The sequence below is a fragment of the Paralichthys olivaceus genome, chromosome 18 (assembly GCF_024713975.1).
Source record: "Paralichthys olivaceus isolate ysfri-2021 chromosome 18, ASM2471397v2, whole genome shotgun sequence".
Lineage (NCBI taxonomy): Eukaryota > Metazoa > Chordata > Actinopteri > Pleuronectiformes > Paralichthyidae > Paralichthys > Paralichthys olivaceus.
The window spans coordinates 9,348,585-9,369,372 of NC_091110.1; the positions used below are offsets into that span (position 1 = coordinate 9,348,585).

Genomic DNA, 20,788 nt, shown 5'->3' on the forward strand with positions numbered 1-20,788 from the left:
TTTAAAGTGTGTGAATGAAAAAAGCTCTCTCAGCAATTTTTCCAATTTGTAACCGGCACTTACCTTTGCTTTCTCCAGTAAATATAACAAGGCATCACCGGTGGTAAGTTACATATAATCATTGAACGCAAATTCCATGATTTGAGATGATGAATGTAAAGGCTGTCACTACTTGATTCAAATAGCTCTTGAAAGATTAAGTGTGTTAGATGCAGCTGGTTGAATACGCTGTTAATTCAATGAGGCTTATTCAGCATTTCATGCATTCTGCTGCTCTGTAAATGAAAGAATAGAGATAAGGGTTTTGGTCCAGTCGCAGAGGAGACCGACAACCAATCAGAGCAACATGACATAGAGCGTCAGGAATATACAATTGAGTTAATTTAATACTGTCTCCACAGACATGTCCACATCAGCTTTCTTGGTCGCTTTAGTTGCTGCCAATTTGTCAGTCATCGAAAAAAACCTGCTCCATTTTACCGCCACCAAGGCTAATGGCCTATATCTCGCCATGTCAGAGCAGCGTTTCCTATTAATTATTAGTCTGTGGCACCCTGCCAGAGTTTCATAATGAACGCAATTTTTTTTACACTTCTTCTAATAAGTAGAATGGCACTCCACAGAGCACATAATTCCACCGAAGCCCCACCGTCAGCTTAAGAAACCACATTTAAATTCCCTAAAACCAGTTATTTATTTTTTCATCAAATTGTTCAAAGAAAATATTAAAACACATCTCGCAATATTAAAGAAATGGAAAAAAACCCACTCTGGATCCACACCTTATTGTAATGGGTGTATCTTTGTGTTGTGACTACCCCAGCACAAAATTTCATGGAAATCAGTTGAGCAGGTTTTGCACAATCCAGATAAACGCAGGCGAAAATGTCCAAGCTGTTGTGATTGGGTTGCAGGAGGGATTGGAAATCACTCTTCATACAGCTCCGTACTTATTGCTACATTTTGAGACCAACGTGATTTTGATTGGCTGACGGAGGTCAACTAATTGGGAGTGCGCTAAGCTGCAGAGGAATCCAATCAAGTTTGTTCTAGGGAAATATCTAATGTTCAAATGGAGCATTATAGATGATGTTGCCAGTGGAGCAGTTTCAACTGATTGTGATGGAGTCGAGTTCTTGCAGCCGGAAATATAAATTCATTAGGAACATCTCAGCAGAAAGCAAAAACAAAAACTCACACGTACAGTATGAGCTGAAAGATTCTGATTGGTCAGTTGCTTAAATGAATGAAAATGTTTGTAGATTTATAATAACCAATTAGTCATGGTAGTCATTTATCAAGACAAACATGCCATTAAAAGACAAAAGAAATAAATCACTTTGGGTATTGGTAAGGGCGTTTGAACCAAGGTTTATGATTCAGTGATCCAGTTAGTTTTGGTGTTGCACTAAAGACATTCATATGATATATGTACATCACCTACATGGGCTGCGTCTCTCTATACTTGACATTGATTGGATTGTAGACTGGCACGTGTCTGATGCCTGTGTGTTGTTAGTTGTTTGGGTAGTAACCTTTCCGTTTCAAAAGAGAAGAGTAATGAACTCGTTCAAGTCGTACTACCAGCCTCACAGAGTATTCAACAACTAGTTTGATTTGGCCAAATGAACGTCTTCATTGTTAAATCATACATATGTTGTCAGAAGCAAAGACAAAAAATTGTTTGACCCGCTTTTTCTTATTTTTCTTCTTCTTTTGCCTAATTCTGTCTCAACTTCCTGCAATTGGTCGCAAAGTCTGAACTTTCCAAAAAATAGTTTTTACCTTGCTAACAAAGCAAACCATGGTTCAGTTTGACCTGGACCGAGACCACATCTTTTCGTTTGACCTAGGTTTGGTTTGCTCGTGCGAGGCACCTTCAACACCTGTTATTTTAATTCAGACTAAACTGAAAAGGTCTGAAACAAACAAAGTAGCTATGAAAGCCCCTTAAAGGCTCATTTATACTTGATGTCTGATAAGAATTTGGAAATGGAATTAGCCTTCTGTTCGTACTGTGCGTTCATTATGCTCGTTTTTTTAAGCTTATGGATGAAAGGAGCTGTACCATTGGAAATCTCAGGGGGGCAGTTTTGCCAATAGTTAGAATAAGTTGACCATAGGACCCCAGGAAGAAATAGGAAATAGGAAGAAACAGTTGCAGAACTTTTAGAGGAGAGATTTTGCGGGTTGCTAAGGAACTACAGTGTCTATATGCTGTTACTTTGGGGTGAGAACACGCACAAAGATTTTTTTTTTTTTAAGAGTACATTATCATAACGTCCTCCACAGTCGCCATGTTGTTGCCCTCTAGTGGATGTCTTGCTTAACAACCATGCCAACAAAAAGGACACGTGGTAGTAGTATGTGGGTAGTGGTGGTTACATTGTGTGAAACTGTCTCATCTCTTTTTGTATGTAAAGGCAGCATAAATGAGCCTCAAGACACCAACCGTTCACAACAGCTACATTTTAAAAATATATTTGCTATATTTGTTGTTACTTTGGGCAAAATTGCGACGCTATAAAATAATACACACTGAAGTAACAGTCACTGCATGCACATGTAGGGTTCAGCATGTTTATGTGTTTGTGTACTGGGAATGTTTAGTTTGTGTCAGTGTGTGTAATCTGTGGCAGCAGTGGCTGTAGGGAGAGTCGGCATGTCCACAGACAAAGCAGTACCTTGTACAAGAGTCCATGTGATTCACTGGCTGTGAGCTCTTTTTTTTTTTTACGTGTGTTTACACATACAAAGTATACTGAGAACACGCCTCGCACAGCACGCCACCTCACAAATCAAAGACTGCTGGCACGCAGGGGAGTGTGTGTGTGTGTGTGTGTGTGTGTGTGTGTGTGAAGGCAGACAGATGCAACAGTTTTGATGAAGACGCACTCAGGTGAAATGTCAGTTCTTGCTGTTGCTGTGCTTCACTGTTTTCTTTGATGAGCTGTCCACAGACCTTCTTGTACTTCTTAGTGTCTTCTTCTTTTCTACCTCTTCCTCGCTCCCCTCTACTTCTCTCTTTTTCTATCTTTTCAATTTCGTTCTCATCACATAACTTTTTCGATAATCTGTCACAGAAGTTCAGGTTGCCTAGCAACAGGGTCGTGCTTGTCGCAGCAGGTTGCCCCAATGACAGTCGCTTGGCGGGAGCCTGGCAACAAAGACATCAGGTGTTGCTTCCCACTGCCTCTCTGCCGACACTTCTATCGACCTCCAACGGCTGCAGTGTCTGTGTGTGTGCGTGTGTGTGTACAGTATGTGTGTGTTCGCTTTTGCTCCAGTGAGCAGCAGAAGCTCTGCTGATGCTACCCTTGTCCCTTACCCATTCTCTAATTATGGTGTGTGTGTGTGTGTGTGTGTGTGTGTGTGTGTGTGTGTGTGTGTGTGTGTGTGTGTGTGTGTGTGTGTGTGTGTGATTGCCGCTTGAGTGATCAGTCACTGAGTGCAGCTCACAGCAGAAGCTTTGCTCACGCCAGCCTGTCAGCCACAAAGAGAGACGTATTTCTGGGTGGCTGGTCTGGTCAGGCTGGGAATGACAAACACACACGAACAAGATGAACCTTGTAAAAGAGATAAATGCAGTGGAAGAGTGAATGATGTAATGATTCCTCTTCATTTGTTTTCTACATAAACTCCTGATTTCTTCACTGTGTCGGAACTTTTCTCCTCCTCTACATTTTCCCCTCTACCTCACCTCCGTCGCTCTCCTCTCGTCTCCCCGTATGAAGGCCCGTCTGTTGACTTTGGCATTGTGGATGTTGCTGCTGGCAGCGGCCAAGTGAGAATAGCCGACTGCAGCACACCTCTGAGCCAGGCCACTGCAAGGGCACATATGGTGCTGAACAACAAAGACGTCATGCTTCCTAACCTGAAAGTGAGCTGTTTTCAGACCTGTCACTGGCCTGCATGAGACTGGGCCATTCACACCACTGCAGCACAAACACTGTTGTAATTGCTGAGCTGAAATGTATGTTGCTTTACTCAGATATTTACTATTGCTGATATAATGTTTGTTGTTTATATCATGGAGGATTTAACAGGTTGTTGTGGAGCAGTTGTGTTTGTACGACATAATTATCTCAGAATCTGCATCTTATCGAGTCCTTTTATGTGCCAAGGACGTCGTGCATTAATCCCTCTCTCTCTGTGTCTGTGGTTTGGTTGGATTGTTTGTTTGTCAGCAGGATTAAAGTGCTGACAAACGAAACTTGGTGGAAGGATGGGACGAGGGCCAAGAAAGAACACATTCAATTTTGCTTTGCATCCGGACAAAGGCAATCTGTAACATTGCGAGACAGGGAAAAATGCATTGATCTGAATGATTTGATGAAAATCAAGATCAGGCACATTTAGGGGAGTAATATTTATTAGAGTTAGTTTGATATTTCCTGAGTGTGTGCAATTTGGTGCAGATCCAAATAAAAATCCAGATCTAGTGAAGTTAAACTGGGTTTCAGAGGGAGAAGTTTTTTTTTTAAGCTGCTGTATGTAACAAACGGAGCTAGAAACCTGAAACTAAACAACCAATGTAAAGCTAAGATCATTGAAATTCAGTTCAGAAACAACAGTTGATATTTAGCTTCAATATTTACATCCAAATGCACATTACGGATTTACAGCAGAATTTAAGGGGACTGTTGGGCGTTGGTGGAGGTTTGCACTGACTTTCATTTTACAGTCTGACACCTCTGCCAAAGAGATTGTTTTCACCTGTTTGTTTGTTTGTTTGATGGTTGGATGGTTTGATGGTTGGATGGTTGGATGGGGGAAGCATGGGACACGGGCCAAGAAAGAACCTTTCTGGCATGGATTCAGATACAGATGAATCCACAATTCAACATTGTGAGATAGAACTTTAAACCAATTTCGCAGAGAATATCGATTGTTTTTAATGTTAAATAATAGCAACAATAATAATTGAATTATAAAAATGTATGATGTTTGCAAAGTGATTTAGAGGGAGCTCCAGAGCTGAAGCCCAGTCTTCTTCAGTATTGATCCAGGATTCAGGAATAGGGGGAAGATTCCCGCCTGAGAATCTGAGGCTGCACTCAGGCTTGTATGTGAACATTAACGCACCATAATGCATAAACGCATAATGAATATAAACCATGAAGTGCTTTAAAAGATCATCTGTAAAATCTCAGTTCTATAAGGGACTCATAAAAACCAGTACAGAGAGGCTGAAACAGAGCTGACGTGTTCTTGTCTTCTAGTGTTTAAAGCAGAGCAGCCAAATTTCATACAAGCTGAAGGTGTAAGATAGTTTTTCGACTCGGCCTTGAATACAGTGAATTATAATAATCCCACGAGGTGACATAAATCATTTAGGGCCTCCTCAAGGTGAAGTGGAGAAAAGACCAGATTCTCCAAATGCTTCGCAGTTGATAAAAAAATTGACTGAACAACTTTTAAAACTAGTTTTTCGAACATGAGGGCCCAGGTCTGTGGCTGCAGGTCGTACATTTGCAGATCTTTGCACACAGACTTTTTGTTCGTGAACGATCAGATTCTCATGAACAGCTCTTTAGTATAAAGAAAGAACAGAGCCATTCTTTTTATTTTTTTATCGTTTTGCCCAAATTTCACGGCTGCCCTGAATCAACTCAGCTTCACACATGGGAAAGAAATTCAGGCTCGGGCTGTGGGAAATGCTGTAGAGCTGATTCTTTGTTCTGTTTGTATAACAAATTAAAACAAAATGCTCGTGCAGAAGAATGAATCCAACCTGTTGCAGATACATATATATATATATATATATATATATTCTTCTTCCTGTTGTCATTGATCGCAGTATTATTGTAGGTGTTTTTGAAAGTTTACTGGCTAATGACATGTTCCTTATACTGGTTTATGATATTATTTAATGGACGTGACTGAGATTGATTTTCTATTTTGGCTCAGTAAATCCACTCTATATCTGATGGTCCATGTGAATTGATGGGTATATTTTCCATTCACAGACACAAAAACCAATAAACTGGTTGATTTACCGAGTCAGCAGCTCCTCTGTGAAAAGGCCCATTCAAACAGTTCATTCAGGAAATCAACAGGTCGTGACATCATTTCCTCCGCTGCCAGTCCAGGAAGCAAGAATACAGCTTTTCAGTTTCCGCTGTGGTTGAGATCATGTTTTACTCGAAAAGCCCATTTTTAGAGAGAACATGGCAAAAAGTAAAGGAATATACTGTAGACAGAACAGGACATTTTAGCTGCTTCAGAAATGAAATGATTATAGTATAAAGTATGATTAATAAATGTCATTCAGAGATCAACACTGGGCTCCAGAATCTGTATCTGATAAAACTGAAATGTCTGGATCCAAATATAGTTAAGAGAAGCTGTTTTTTGGGGGAGCAGAATAAAGTAGAGTGCAGTAGCTGCCGCTGAGATGTACAGGTCAAGAGAGCAAGCTAAAACCACTTCATAGCCCACAGTTATTGATTTCTCCCACAGCAGAGCGTACTGCACGAAAACATCTGGGGATGCATCTGTATGTTTTAACTCCACTTTTCCGCAGTATCTGGTCTCCGTACCCTTCGGACCAAACAGAGGAGATGCTGCAGTGCTCTCCTCTGTTTGGAGCTTATCAAACACAGGAAGACCCACACACTGTGCGAACAAAAACAAACAGACGAGGCTGACAGCAAAATGTGAGCCGACAAGAGAACTGAAGAATAACACACACGAGCGTGAGGAGATACTTTAGCGTTGGATCTGCCGGCACTCGTGTGTGTCTAAGTTTGTGAGAGAGAGTTTTGGTGTGTGAGCGTCCTCTTCGTCTTTTAGTTCGTCATCAAGGCCAGCTGAGCCGCAGCCGCCTTTTGTCTGGCTCTAACAATGGACAGTGCTGGTGTGAGTCACCCTGCACACACACGCACACACGCGCACAAGCAATTCCATTCATCCATCAACGTGAGCAGAAAAGGCCGGTAAACCTCAAGTCTTGATATGGCGCCTTGAAGAATGTACGAATATATTTACTCCCCACAGCTAATGACTATTTTCATTATCTGATTAATCTGCGAAACATTTTTGTGACAAAAACATGAGCAGTTGATTTAGATAATATCTGGTTCTTCGATAAAATGTCAAAGGTAAAAACCTGTGAACATAAAACATTCTGCGTCGATGTTAACTCTCAATTAGGACAACAACAAAAGTGATTTACTACAAATTATTATTTACGCACCATCAATCTGCTGATTAACTTTTATAATCTTTTATAAACATTTTCAGAAACTGTTTTGTCAAGAAATTCAAGTGTTTTGAATTTGTAGCTACAACAGCTAATACTCATGGGTAGTGTAGTTGTTCAGCGTCTCAGAACGAAAATTAAATAATTATTGAATGTTACTTTAGTCATGAAAATCCAGTGTTTCTGTGATTAGTATCGTTTTAAAAGATATTGTAAAAACAGCAGATCATTTTTCATACTCATCATACATATATCTGTGTAGATATATAAAGATATATAGATATCTATATATAACCAGTAAGCAGCGAACCAGGCGTTGACTAATATTTTCACATCTTGCTTAGTGTAATGCCCCTGGTACCATACTGCTGTAACACAGGAATTTGTGATTAATAACACCATAATAGTACACTCTTCTCTATGATCAACCTTTACAGAGATGTTAATGACAGCTCACAATAGAAACTGCCTTTATTAAACCATATAACCATTTAGTTCTTTCACTAACTCAGTTTCCAATGGGGATATTATTTGTCTTTACTTTTTCCTCTTGTCACTGTTTGCAGACAAACACCATCTTTAGATGCAGCTTCTATGTGTGTATCTATATATCTCTCTATATGTATAATCCCCTGAGGGCTCACATGTCTGTTTTCACTGCATAGGATAAATTAACTATGATGCTAATTGACAGCCAGGGCTGCCTCTGCCTTTCTTCCACCATTTGCATTTATTCCTCAATAGGCTCCCCCCATACAGTCCCAACAGTCTTCTATATATGTATCTATGTGTGCATATAATATACATTTCCTCACTTCATCTCCTCCTACATTTCTTTCACTTGGTCAGAACCATTTCTTCCTATCTCTCTTTCTCTCTTTTCTTCTTCCTCCACTACAGCAGCTGAATACATTTTCTTTCTTCCCACTGTCTGAGTTGCTCTATTGCTGCGTAATAACTTCCCCATTGTGCCTGTTTGTATTGTGTTAAAACGAGGAGCTTACACGTGTTGTGTTTCCAAATGAAACCAAACCACTGTCATAAATCCATCTCCGTCAAGGACACAACAGAGAGGAAGAAAACAAAGCTCCTTATGGCGTCAGTGGCAAATTTAAAGTGTTTCACTCTTGTCAAATGCATTCGTATATTCAGACACATGGGATTATGTTGATTGATGCGGACGAGTGATGAAGGACGTCCTATAGTTTTCTGGGGACGGGGGTCCACAATGGGGAGGCAACCCTAGCACTGAGGGCCCCCGTTGGGATGCCCGTAGTTGGGGAGCCTCAGGCATGTGTCAGAGCTAACCAAAGGCAAATCAGTGGCCAAGGACACACTGCAACACACACGTACGCTCACACACTGCTGTTAAAGTTCTGAAGTGTGGTCTGTTTAATGTGTGACGATGTAAAGGCAAAGACATGTAAATGAAGTGCTCCACTGTGCACATGTATGAAATGGTGGTATAATGACCTACTGTGGTGCTAAGATTAGTTACACATCTATCTACTAACAGCAGAGGAAACTGTGTGTGTTTCTTTTGTGATGTCAGAATATCTTCATCATAGCACATTGACTGTGCTGATAAGTGAACAGACAGAAAACAGACAACAAACACCAGATTGTTCCGTCACATCTTATTTTTTCTCCTGTTAGTTTATTTTTCAGTTGCTTAGAAAAACAAAACAAACAAGATGACCCAATAAATTGCCCATCTACTTGTTTGTGCATCGATTGGAGCCTTGGTTTTCCTTATTTTTTTTCAATATTCATGAGAATATGCAAATGAAGGTGCATCTCATTCAATCGTCAAGAGTCATGTGACCCGAGCAGAGGGGTCTAAGGGCACGTGGGGTGGGGGGAGGTTCCAGCGCCACAGATGAGGGTGGGGGGTAGGGGGCAATCCCCACCTGCATCCATCTGCTATGGGCGAGCCACTTTTTGCATAATGGAAACTGGCCGATGGGTTTTTCTATTTTTTTCCCTCCTTTTCACAAACGGTAATACCACACTTACACACTTGGCAGAATGCTAGGTATCACAACAGATTCAGATGTTTCAGAAAACCCACCAAAAATTATATATATTTATATAAATGAGCTAAATATAATTTAAATAGAAACCTAAAAAATAAAATAAAGAAAACAAAAGGACGAGTAAAACAAATCACTTCTTAAGTGGACGCACACATTTACAGATAATTAGCCTGAACCTCAGAAAAACACGTGTGAGCTTAAATCACCCGTCATCACCCTGACAAATCATCTGGGTTGTGTTTCTACCACACAGGATCTTTATTCTTGATGCAAGACAGAGAAAATAATATAAAAAAACTTCTACAACTGCCCACAGAGATTCAATGGGAAACTAAGTATGAGCATGTACGTAATGTTTATATGTGACTCCCAAGTAATGATTAGGGCTACATCCATACAATAGCGTTTTCTTTTGAAATGGCGTTTTCAAAATAGAACGAACTCCATCCGTTTTGACTCCGTATTGAAAACACATATCATATGAGCACTCACATACATTGGTGTAAACTGGAATTTCTCGATTAATAGCTCATCTCCTGCAGATGCAAACAGTTGCATCATTGTAAAATGCAGACCACAACATGTATAAGCAAAGAAAACAGTCAGCAGGGCTTGTAATTGATTATCAATGTTGTGTTCTACACTGACAGCCAAGGCGTGCGCTAATGCCGCTTGTTTTCCTCTCGAGAGGTTTCATGTGACAGGAGCCTGACGAATCAGCAAAGGTCAAAAAGACCCCATCAGCAAGCGGTTGTGAGCATCTACGTCATAGTTTCCAAACATCGCAGTTTCTGCCTGTCCAGACTAAAGCAGCCCCGGGGCCAGCATCGTTTCCAAACCTCTTCAGTTTAGTGTCTCTCTGGAGTTATGTGGACTCCAGACGTAACCGTAGTACAGTTAATGCGTTTTCAAACAAAAACTCAGTAATATGGATGTAGCCATAGTTCCAAGTAGAAATGCATGGAAGGCTGACTCCTATCAGCCATGTCATCCTATGTGTAACATCTCTGTTGCACTGTTCCCCTCTAAGTCAATGTCAATTAAATACTTGTAAATATACTGTATGCAGATTATATATCGAACCCATTTACAAATGGTACGTGATTGGCTTGTCATGTCAATATCATATTACACACGTTAGCTGGAAAAAGGGTCACGTATGAGAAGCTAATGTGGTCACACAACAAGATTTTCTGCTTTTTCTTCATCTTCAAATACACAGGTTAATAGTTGTCGCTTTTTCCTCAAAAAGTAAATAAATCAAAATAATCGATTTTAAAGACTTGCAAAATATCCACCGCAAAGAATGGCTTGATTAAAAGAAACATTTCACTTCTGTTTCTCTGTGTGCCATGCTTGTTTTTTTTAAATGTAACATCTTTTCTTCATCTTCAAATTGGATTCTTTGTCTTGAGCAACAGAACAATGTGAATTAGTCCCAAATGTTTAGTCGTCAGCTTCCTCCCGTGCTGCCGCAGAACAAGAGAGCTCCTATAAAAATGGATAACTGACAAGGCCACTAGTCCATTAAAACATCCTAAAATCGCTTGATACGCTCAACCCATTTTTTTCATATAATACCACAAGCTCTGACTCAAATTCAAACTTTTACTTGAATTTTCCTTAAAATCAAATCGCCTCCAAACAGTGCAAAACAAATCAAACCTGTGCAATAAGGCCTACCGCTAAATCTCATACATACAATATATCGTAAAAACAAGACTTCCAAATGAAACGACAACAATAAAAACAAATGAATTAAAAAAATAATATAATAATAATATCAATGACGTGGATAACAAAGCATGGACATGCACGGCTCAATGGAGGAGAAGAGACATTCCCCTGTAGGACGAAAACAAAAGAATTATCAGACAGCAGTGTCTGCTTTAATTCTTTTCTAATGCTGGACCCTGCACCCCCCACTTCTGCTGCCTCTGCTGGTCACACTGGGCCGAGCTCGGGGAGCCAGAGGGAGGTGGGGGCGTGTTTGGAGTGTGTCGTCTCACAAGGGCTCAAGCAGCCATCTGCCACCCTACTCTGCCCAGCCTGATCCTCATCCTCAGCCCAGCCCAGCAGGCCCGCTGTCTCATCCCCACAAAAAGGCTTCCTGCTAGGGGGGGTGCAGTGGAAGGGGGGAGTTGGGGAGACAAAGGCGAGTAGGAGCTGTGGGGGCTGGGGGTGGCTCCACACCGAGATCCTTTGACCTGGTTCCCTGGCCCGGCGGGGCAGACGGCCCAGACAGACAGCACCGTGTCTACTCCCTGCCTCCTGCTCTCTTTTATCAGCCACACAGACCCCAGGGGCCGACGGGGAGACAGAGGTGGGGGATGGAGAGAGACACAGAGGGAAGGAGAGGGTGGCGGGGGAAATGAACACAATGAGGAGGCTGACACAGACTACGCAGACCACCTCCCTCCCTCCATCTTTGGGTGCAGATCACTCTATTCCCTACAGACAGGCTGCTGCCCTCTCCTCATCCCCCCTGTGACCCCTCTCTTGTCTGTTCTCTCCTTTAACCCTAAGCAGCCACAACCAGACGAGCTCTCCACGCCGTGTGGCCAAGCGTGCCCCTACTGGCCAACTCACTAGCGTTTTCTCAAATCTGCGTCAGACTTGTCATTGATTGAACACCACATGCGGTGTTGCCTGGATGGCTGAGCTCTACCTGCCTGGCGGCTGGAATGTTTGTGGCAGTGTTCACCTTTCTGAAATGATCGAATTGTAGATTTGCGTTCAATAACCATGTCAAGCATTGTGGCAAACTTCCTGTTTTGCTGTAAAACTAGAAGAGCCGATGTTGCACAAGTGGAAAATGTCTCGTCTCCTCTCCTCCCGCGGCAGCTGTCACCTAGGCAGTGGTGGTGAGCTTTTGGATGGTGCGGTTGTAGTATTGGGTGGTGAGGGCCTCCAGGGGGCTCCAGCGGTGCGCGTGCAGCTCGATGACCTCCATCAGGAGGGAGCGGGTCAGCTGAGACTCAGCCGGACTAAGCATCTTGTCCCTGACGGCCGCTAAGAGCTCGGTCATCATCTCAGGGAGCTGCTCCTCCAGTAAACGTCCGGTGCTCTGCAACTGGCGGACAGAGAAGGGACAGAGGTAGAGGGTCAGAGAAAGAGTGTGGGTTCCTCACTGAGAGTAAGTCGTCTGGATTCAGCAGAGGTTCACAGACCCTCTGGCCATAGAGCTGCGTGTTTGTGTATCCGCGAGTGAGGGTCTGTTGGTAAATAATCAAGGTTTTCAAAGTGTTTGAGCATCTGGGAAATAGGTTGACAGGTGAGCTTTGGTTAGCAAGGATATTTAGTTTTGTCTGTTTGATTTTAAAAAAATCACTTTCTCTAATACCTCTTTTACACCAGAATTTTTTTAAATGTGGGTAAACCCGCTAAAATGGGATTGACTCCTTTCCCATTGCCAATAGAGGAGGTGGCCTTTCTGGGTTTTTGCCCCCCGGGTGAGTCATGTTCAACGTTCCTATTCTCTCACCTGACTGTATTTGCCAGTGCATGATACAAAGGGAAAAAAATGTTGCACATGGTCACAAGTAAAACAAGTACACAAATGTTCATGGCTAGTTAAGCAGCCAACATCCATAAGTTCAATGTGCATCATAATAGACTGCAAAAATAAAGATGAGGAAGAAGAAATTGGCACATTCACCCGTTGTCATGTGCATCACTGCCAATCAGAGTCGATTCAAAATCTGCTTCTACTGTAGAGTAATTTGACCCACGAGTGAATGATGATTGTCTCCATTCAAAAAGCCAGATGTTAGTGTTTTTTTAATAAAAAACGGGCTTAACTTAGCCTGATAGAGCTTTTTTTATTTTACATTTTCACTGACTTCACAATGAAAAATTCATGGATCTTGATGAAAAAAATCTGAGATATTTGGAAGACGGAAATCTGAGTGTGTGCAATTGTCTGCAGCTTGATTGAATTTAAGGGGACTGTTGGGCCTTGGGCCGAAGTATGCGCTCTATTCAGTGCCATTTCAGTTTCCAATGTGATCTGCTCTCGTACAAAGAACCAAGTTCGATTTGAACCATAATTCTACATAAATTCACCTGCCTAACTTTATTATTCATGAAGTGAGGAGAGACAGTCACAACACATTCTGCTTCTGAATAATCAAAAACAGTCCAAAGCACTGAATCTCACCCTTTGTTTGCTTTAATACTCATGTAAACCTACTCAAGTTAAAGTAGAGACTTGTCATTATAATGTAGAGTTCATTATTTTATTTCAAATTGAATGTGCTGAAGTACAGAGGCTGAAGAACAGGGGTGGAGTAAACACAGTTATTTCCATTATTATGGAAATTACAACTATGCAATCAAATAAAATACAACGTTCTTGGGTTTCAAGTGGTATGTTGTTAGTCTTTGTAAACTACGTACATTATTTATGAGAATTCAGCCTCTTGCTTCTTTATTTATTAACTTCTATTTTTTGGAGGAATGATTGGAGTTTCCGACCTTTAGAGTGAGGACAAAAAAGTCAGTCTTCACGTTGGACAAACCGTCAAAGAGCTGTTTGAGGGATAAGGCTTGTTTTTAGGGTTTCTGTGAGGTGTTAAATTATGTACTAGGTTTTGGTAAGTCTTATATCGTATTATTTGAAAATGTATTTAATGCTTCTTCAGTCGCACTTAAACCGGATTTTGTTTTTTTTAAAGGATATGTAATGTCCCTGTGTGTAGTTCTTTCTCAATGACAGAAATATTAGCACGATGCAATCAAACTACAAACAAGACTAGGGCTACAAGATTTGATGAAATAGTCATATTGTGATTATTGTGAACAATATTGTGGATAAGTGTGATTGGTTGCTTATCAAAGAAAATGCAAAGATTACGGAAGCCCTAAAGGGTCATACATACATACATTTTATTCCACCCGTTTTCCCATGATAACGAGATCATTTTCCTCCGTTTTCTCGTTATCACGAGAAAACGGAGGAAAATGATCTCGTTATCACGAGAAAACGATCTTTGTTATATCGAGATAACGAGATAATAAAAAAAAAAATCGATGGCCGTTCTCGGCTTCCGTAGTCTTCTACACTAATGTGTACATTATCTATAGCAAGGCATAAAGCTATTTCAGCCTGTGTCAGGCCTTGACTGAAGAGATATGTGATGCGGTGATCGGTATTCTCCTGCTCCTCTGACATTGCTACACTAAATGATGTTTCCTGCAATGATTTAATACGTTTTTCGAATTAATTATCTCGTTTTCACGGGAAAACGGAGGAAAATTATCTCGTTATCACGGGAAACGGGTGGAATAAAATGTATGTATGTATGACCCTTTAGGGCTTCCGTAGCAATTAGATAAACAGTGCAGCATTAAACAAGACCAGTGCTACAAAATATTTCAGGTCAGAATTTATCTCATTGCACTCAACATGGCTTTGGGAAAGATTATGGATACATAATGTTCTGCCTGTAGTTTGTGAGATCACTTTGCATTTCGAGGGTGATTCTCTACTATAACCATGAGGAATTGTGAGTAATTCTGAGATGCCGATATTCCTTCATATCGGTTGTAGTTGACATAGGTCTTGACAATCATTTATTATGATCTTAACAAGTCTTAAATTTAACTTGTAACCTGCAGAAACCCAGTGTGTGTGTGTGTGTGTGTGTGTGTGTGTGTGTGTGATACATACCTCCATGGAGCAGCAGAGAACTGCATCTTCCTTAATGTCTGTGGACTCCAACAGCTAAAAGAGAAAAGAACAGATAACATGTACATGTACTGAAAAGCAAAGAGCTAAAAAAAAAAAAAAAAAAAAAAATTGAAATCCAAATGTTGCAACAAGAGGGTTTCCCACATAGTGAGTAAAATCTAACAAGAGTAACAGATGACACAGAAATGTGTGTACATTTGGATACAAGCCACATGGGGAGATTTAGCGAACACAAATGTTTGTGTGTGTTAAACAGTTCACAAGAAAAACACCTAATCCCGACTGTAAACATTTTCAACACTGACATTTTAACTATTAGAAGACAACATACCCCGCTCTCATCCTGCTAATCCATCTGATTCTCACACACCAAGACGCCCAAAATATTCACACAACCACAACTGCACGCACACATGTAGACACACACAGTGTAAACAAAAAGCAAACGTGGAGCTGGTAAACACGTTAGCTGGCTTTCCCCCTGATGCACAGATGGACACACAACTGCCACTTTCAGACAATGAGACAGAGGCTGCCATGTTAAACTATAGACATTTACTGTCAGATTAGAGATTAAAAACCCCTTTTACAGCTCTGAGGCTGGTTTACTTCTCACAAGTCTGTCTCCAAAGTGCTACTTTGATTAACCTGAAGGAGGAGAGGAAGTAGGAGTGGAGGAAGGGGGAGGTTGTTTTGCAGGGGTAATGTCTAATTAAGTGTCGGAAGTGTAGCCCTGCTGCACAATGAGCAAAATAAGTTTGAAATGCAGGGTGCAGACACGTAGTTATAAAACTAGAGAGTGAGATCATGCAGCAGATAGACAGGAAAACAGTTCAGGAGCTGAGATTGTAGAATGCCTTGAATCTTCTATGGTTTATATTTTCAATCGTAGTGATGATAAACATAAGCTGCTTTCAGACATGAATTGAACTGAACATTTTCTGTAGGAGCTGTATGTGAGAATGCAAATGTCTGTCAGTTGCTGCTGCAGACATTTTCCAGGTCACAGAAAAAAAACGAAGAGCGATACACATAGAAGTCATCGATGGAAATGTCAATTTGGAAAGACAACAAGTTCCGAGAGCTTTTGGCGAAAATCGCGATCCCAGTGGCGGTGTACAATTAACAACCCCAACCCCGAGGATTTCACTGAACCAGCAGCTCCCCTTAGCAATTGCGTACAAACAGAGGTGGAAACAACCACCGTCTGACACTAGGATCTCCACTCAGCACAAGCTGGACTCTTTATTTCCACAGTGTAAGCTTAATGGTATTCCACCCATCATTCAGGTCCAGCAGTTGCGCAGACGTCAGCTCCTCAGTATGCTTAGACGGGTGTGGTGACAGCATGGCTGTTTGATGTGGGAACAAAAGTCTCGTCGTTCCCAGAGAAGGAGAGCTGTGTGACAAGCAGCATTAGCTCATAATGAGTTCTCTGGGGAGCAGAGGGTGAAGTTTTGCTCGATGCATTAAAAATGGTCTAATCTATACTTATCATCATCAGTTCTCCATCTCTTGCAACATCTTTTCTTTTTTTTTTTTTTTTCTCTTTCGCTCTGACTGTTTTCAATACGATAGCGCGCCTCCACCATCACTACATACACCCCATCACTCCATGTAACTTTCATTTTGTAAGAGTGCTTATCACACATTCTCTCGGCTGAAGCTGAAAACAGTAACAGCCACATCGTTGGTTAGTTACATCATCGAGAAACAAAGCTCGCTGCGCTGGGAAACCTTGGGATTCTGTGTCATTTGCATTTCCAGTGTTTTTCATTCAAACAGACATTTGATCAGGAAGATAAAAAGCAGCAGAAACTAGGGCAGCTGTGATCCTGTGGTATCTCCGATTGGAAGAAACGCAGCTGGCGTGACAACAACAGCTCGAGTGACTGAGTGAAGTCAATTAGAAAAACATCCTCATTCATGTAAATTTTCTGCTGAGACTCTGTCTGTCTTTCAGCTCTACTTCATTACTCAAACACATCCATGTTTGTATATGTTGAAACCTGTCATCACACTTGAAAAGAAAGAAGGTTTTTGAGCGCTGAGCAGAAAAAAAAATGTTTCATCAAGATTATGACTACTTCAACTTTAACCAGGTTTCATATAGTTGCATAGCAACAGCAGGTCTAGCACCAGGACAGGCGCTTCCTTTAGTAACATTACATAAGATTACTCTGTGTTTGTTGCATCAGTTCAGTACGTAAATAACTGCTCCACAAACAGAAAGTAGAATATAACACTTGCAGCTGCCCGATGCTCAGAAAATCAAGGTGCTGACATACATGTGATGTACATAAATATTCTGTGTTGAGGGTCTTGGACTGTGAGGACCCTTGCTGCAGAGAGGCTGATGTCACCACCACACAGGGTGAGGGCAGACTTTCTGCAGTGTGCAACTGCAAACCAAGTCCTCTGTTTGCAACATGCAGGTCATTTGCTTCAATAGAACAAAATAAGTTTATGTTATAGAATGTTAATAACTGCTCTGGAACCTACCCCTGATTTTGTCCTTAACAAATTTGTTAGTTCTTTTTGTCTCTTTCCAGGTAAGATAATATCTATTTTTAAGGTCAAATATAATGTTGTTCAGCACAGCTAATGTTTTGTACCACAATCTGGGTTTTCTTACTTACACTACCCTCAACAAAAAAAAAGCAGAATTTTTTTTTGTTAGATTCTCTAATCAAACTGTTTGGTATTAATAACAGATCAAAAGACTGTAGAATTTAGATTTCAGATTTATATTACAGTACATTCAAATGACAATATTCATGTTCTAGATTTTTCATATTCATGTTCCATTCCCAGAAACCACAATCTCTAGATTTGTTTTCACAAAGTTATTTATGTGACAAATGTAATTGTTAACAAAACGTCTTGTCACTTATTTAACCACAGACAGTGATGCTGGACAAACACTAAGGTGTTTATTGTATGTTTCTATTTTCCAATACCCCACGAAGACTGTAATATTATATTGCCACTCAATGTGGACATAATCAAGGATTATCTAATTTACAGCATTCACAAGTGGATTGTGGCTTTAACTCTGAATTTAACAGCCTGTCTGTCATGAATGGGTGAGCTCATTGCCTGATAACTATCAAGACATGTACACACAAGCCTATTTCCTAACACACATACATACTTACACTGCCATACCCACACAAGCTGGCACATATGCTTGCATATGCACAAACACACACACTTACATCATGGCACATAGCTTGTAGCAGAATAGCCAAAACAGCAGATGGACAAAAATCAGGAACTATAGCTCTAGGATATGGAGATTGCCAAACAAGCATATGGGCCCACAAACACTCACACATTCACTATATCTCCCTCATACATTTTGAAATTGTTGACAGGTGTGTTCTTATCTGTAGCATCATCAGTCTAAACATGACACCGGCGCTGATGCTGGAATATGGATGTGTGTTTGTGTGTATTTGTGACTGGTTACTCCACACTGTCGCTGAGCCTTCTAACAAGCTGAGATAGTGCCCTGTGCATACATTCAGACAGGGTGTGGATGGTATTAGTTGTGTGTGTGACTGTGTTTGTTAGCGACACGCGGGGTGTGTGCTGAGTGCCAGACTGGCGAAGGTGTGGACGTGGGCAGTGCCTTGGCACGTGCCTCAACCCTGCCATTATTTCTTTTCAAACCTGCACATTAAAAATGATTTTCACTCCCAGACTCTGCCACCTCCCTCTCTCTTTTTATTCTTGTCTTCTACCTGTCAAACTATGAGTAAACTTCCTGTGCAACTGTCAACCTGACCACAGTCTCCTCCACTTCCTCTACCCCCCTCCCCCACTCCACTGAAACCCCCATTGCTTCCCCTTTCAATAATCCATCTGTAAACCACTTCGTGTCTGCAGAGGCTGCCCAGTATGGTTTCCATGGCGCATGTGAGAGCATGACCAGCTGATGGGAACTGAACGCGGGGTCATGTACTTTCCTGGAAATAATAGCGTCCTGACTGTAAGCGCCACTAACCAAACCCCACTGTGGTGTCTAGACTCTAGACTAGGTCTGGCCAAAACAACAGGAAACTGGCTCACAGCACACATTGATCCGAGCAGACAAGATACACAGACACAGCTGGACGCTTTCCTCTTACTAGTGGACACGCGGGGTCGGGTTGATCAGCTGGTTATTGACTGTGCTTATTGATCAAAAAAAGGTACAAACCTCTCGTAGGCAGGTGAAGATGGGACACACCAGCACCCTGAATGGCTCTCCGGAGCTGCTCCTCATGGTGCCAAACACCTCGCACAAGAAGGTGATGAAACCCAACCAACCTTCGACATCCGACTGCTGGAGCTCCTCACGACGGGAGAAATCCCTCTGTAAGGAGTCGGAGAAAGAAAAGAGATGATTTAGTTTGGAGGATACACTGAAACTCCATCCTCCATTATCTATCCCCATATACTTTTGAAAGCTGTGGGGGGATCTGGGGCCAATCATCAGCAAACATTAGCTGAGATGTCTGGTTGCCAGCATATCACAGGGCCAACATACAGAGACAAACAACTATTCACACTCACATTCACACCAATGTACCCACAGACAACCCATGCAGACACAGGGGGAACATGCAAACCACACAGAGGACCAAACCTGGGAACCTTCTTGCTGTGGCAACAGCGCACCACCATGCTGCGCTACTCTGAACCTGTCACTTCTAAACATCTAATTCAAGTTATAAGTAGGTGGGAGGTAGGTGGATATTTAAGTGTTTCATCTCATCAGTAGTGGAGGTAATCACCATTAAAATCTTTACTGTCCCTCTGATGGGGGAGATTTTGTAGGTGGCACATGTATTAACCTTGCAGCTTAACGTACTTGAAGCCAAAAAGCAGTTGAAAAACACATTCAACAAATTCATGAATTTCTTTTATCTGCCAAAAGTACAGGTGAATATGGTAATGCGGTTTGAGAGTGAAGGGTAGTGAACAGTTCCAGAGCTGCAGAAGAGCCAGGGTTAATATGGGTTAATGCTTAATGTGCACTTGTAAAGATGTTACACAGCAGGTTAAACTGAAGCTTTATTAACAGCAACTCACTGGGCTGTGCAGATTTTCTTTCCCAGGATGCACTAGCCATTGTTGTGGACTGAAGTGAACAGCAGGCATGAGCGGTCTTATGCTCGAGGCCAGCATGTATGCAGACATAACAGAGTATGCAGCTTGGATCCAACAGAAAATTCACTCACACGTTCAAAAACAAACATACCACACACACTAAAAATCAACAACACACGACTTTCATACACCTCCAAGGACATCACCATGGTATTTGACACTTAAACGACAAACCGACAAAAGGGGGGAGGATATACATGCAGCAAAGAAGACGACTGAAGTATTAGTAAAAGTTAGGTAAGAGACAATGATGATGGAGCAGCAGGCAACAGCATTAGTAGAAAGGCCACTAATCTCAGCTGTGCTAAATAAAGAGTATCTTTCATAAGTAACCGTCTGGCTATGTTTAATCAAAGTGCAACAAACCCTGATGCCTGTCTTTTAATAAGCAGAGTGGCCGCAAAAGAATTACCCCCGTATTGAGATCCAGGGGTCTGGAGGGAACATCATTAAGGATGCCCTTCATGAGCCCACTTATGACATTTAAAATGTTTTAAAAGCAAAAAAAAGGCGAAATGTCAAAGACGAGGAGGGGGTCCACACTGGCTGGGAAGTGGGAATTAAAGTGAGAATTAAAAAGGGACCATGCAGCTGTGATAAAGGGGGAATAAATAAATAGTGGAAAGAGGGGTGTAAGAGGATTAAGGCAGTGTTCCCTACTGCGGAGTCTGATAAAAAATCTCAACATCTAATGAAAGA

At 41.5% G+C, this 20,788-nt stretch overlaps 1 protein-coding gene and 1 long non-coding RNA gene across 3 annotated transcripts in view; one reads left to right on the forward strand and one right to left on the reverse strand.

Moving 5' to 3' along the window:
- LOC109626202 (uncharacterized) overlaps positions 1-6,399 on the forward strand; it is a 33,972-nt gene extending 27,573 nt beyond the window's left edge. The window contains exon 3 of the long non-coding RNA XR_002202512.2: positions 5,970-6,399. This is a non-coding gene — a long non-coding RNA (uncharacterized lncRNA). The remainder of the gene's footprint in view (positions 1-5,969) is intronic.
- Positions 6,400-8,829: 2,430 nt separating this feature from the next.
- Positions 8,830-20,788, reverse strand: part of ctif (CBP80/20-dependent translation initiation factor) — a 48,675-nt gene continuing 36,716 nt past the window's right edge. For both annotated transcript variants that reach the window (XM_020082373.2, XM_020082372.2), the window contains 3 exons: positions 19,137-19,292; positions 14,912-14,965; positions 8,830-12,313 (listed from right to left, as the gene is read on the reverse strand). In XM_020082373.2, coding sequence (XP_019937932.1) covers positions 12,092-12,313; positions 14,912-14,965; positions 19,137-19,292 — 432 coding nt within the window. In that variant the 3' untranslated portion in view covers positions 8,830-12,091. The remainder of the gene's footprint in view (positions 12,314-14,911; positions 14,966-19,136; positions 19,293-20,788) is intronic.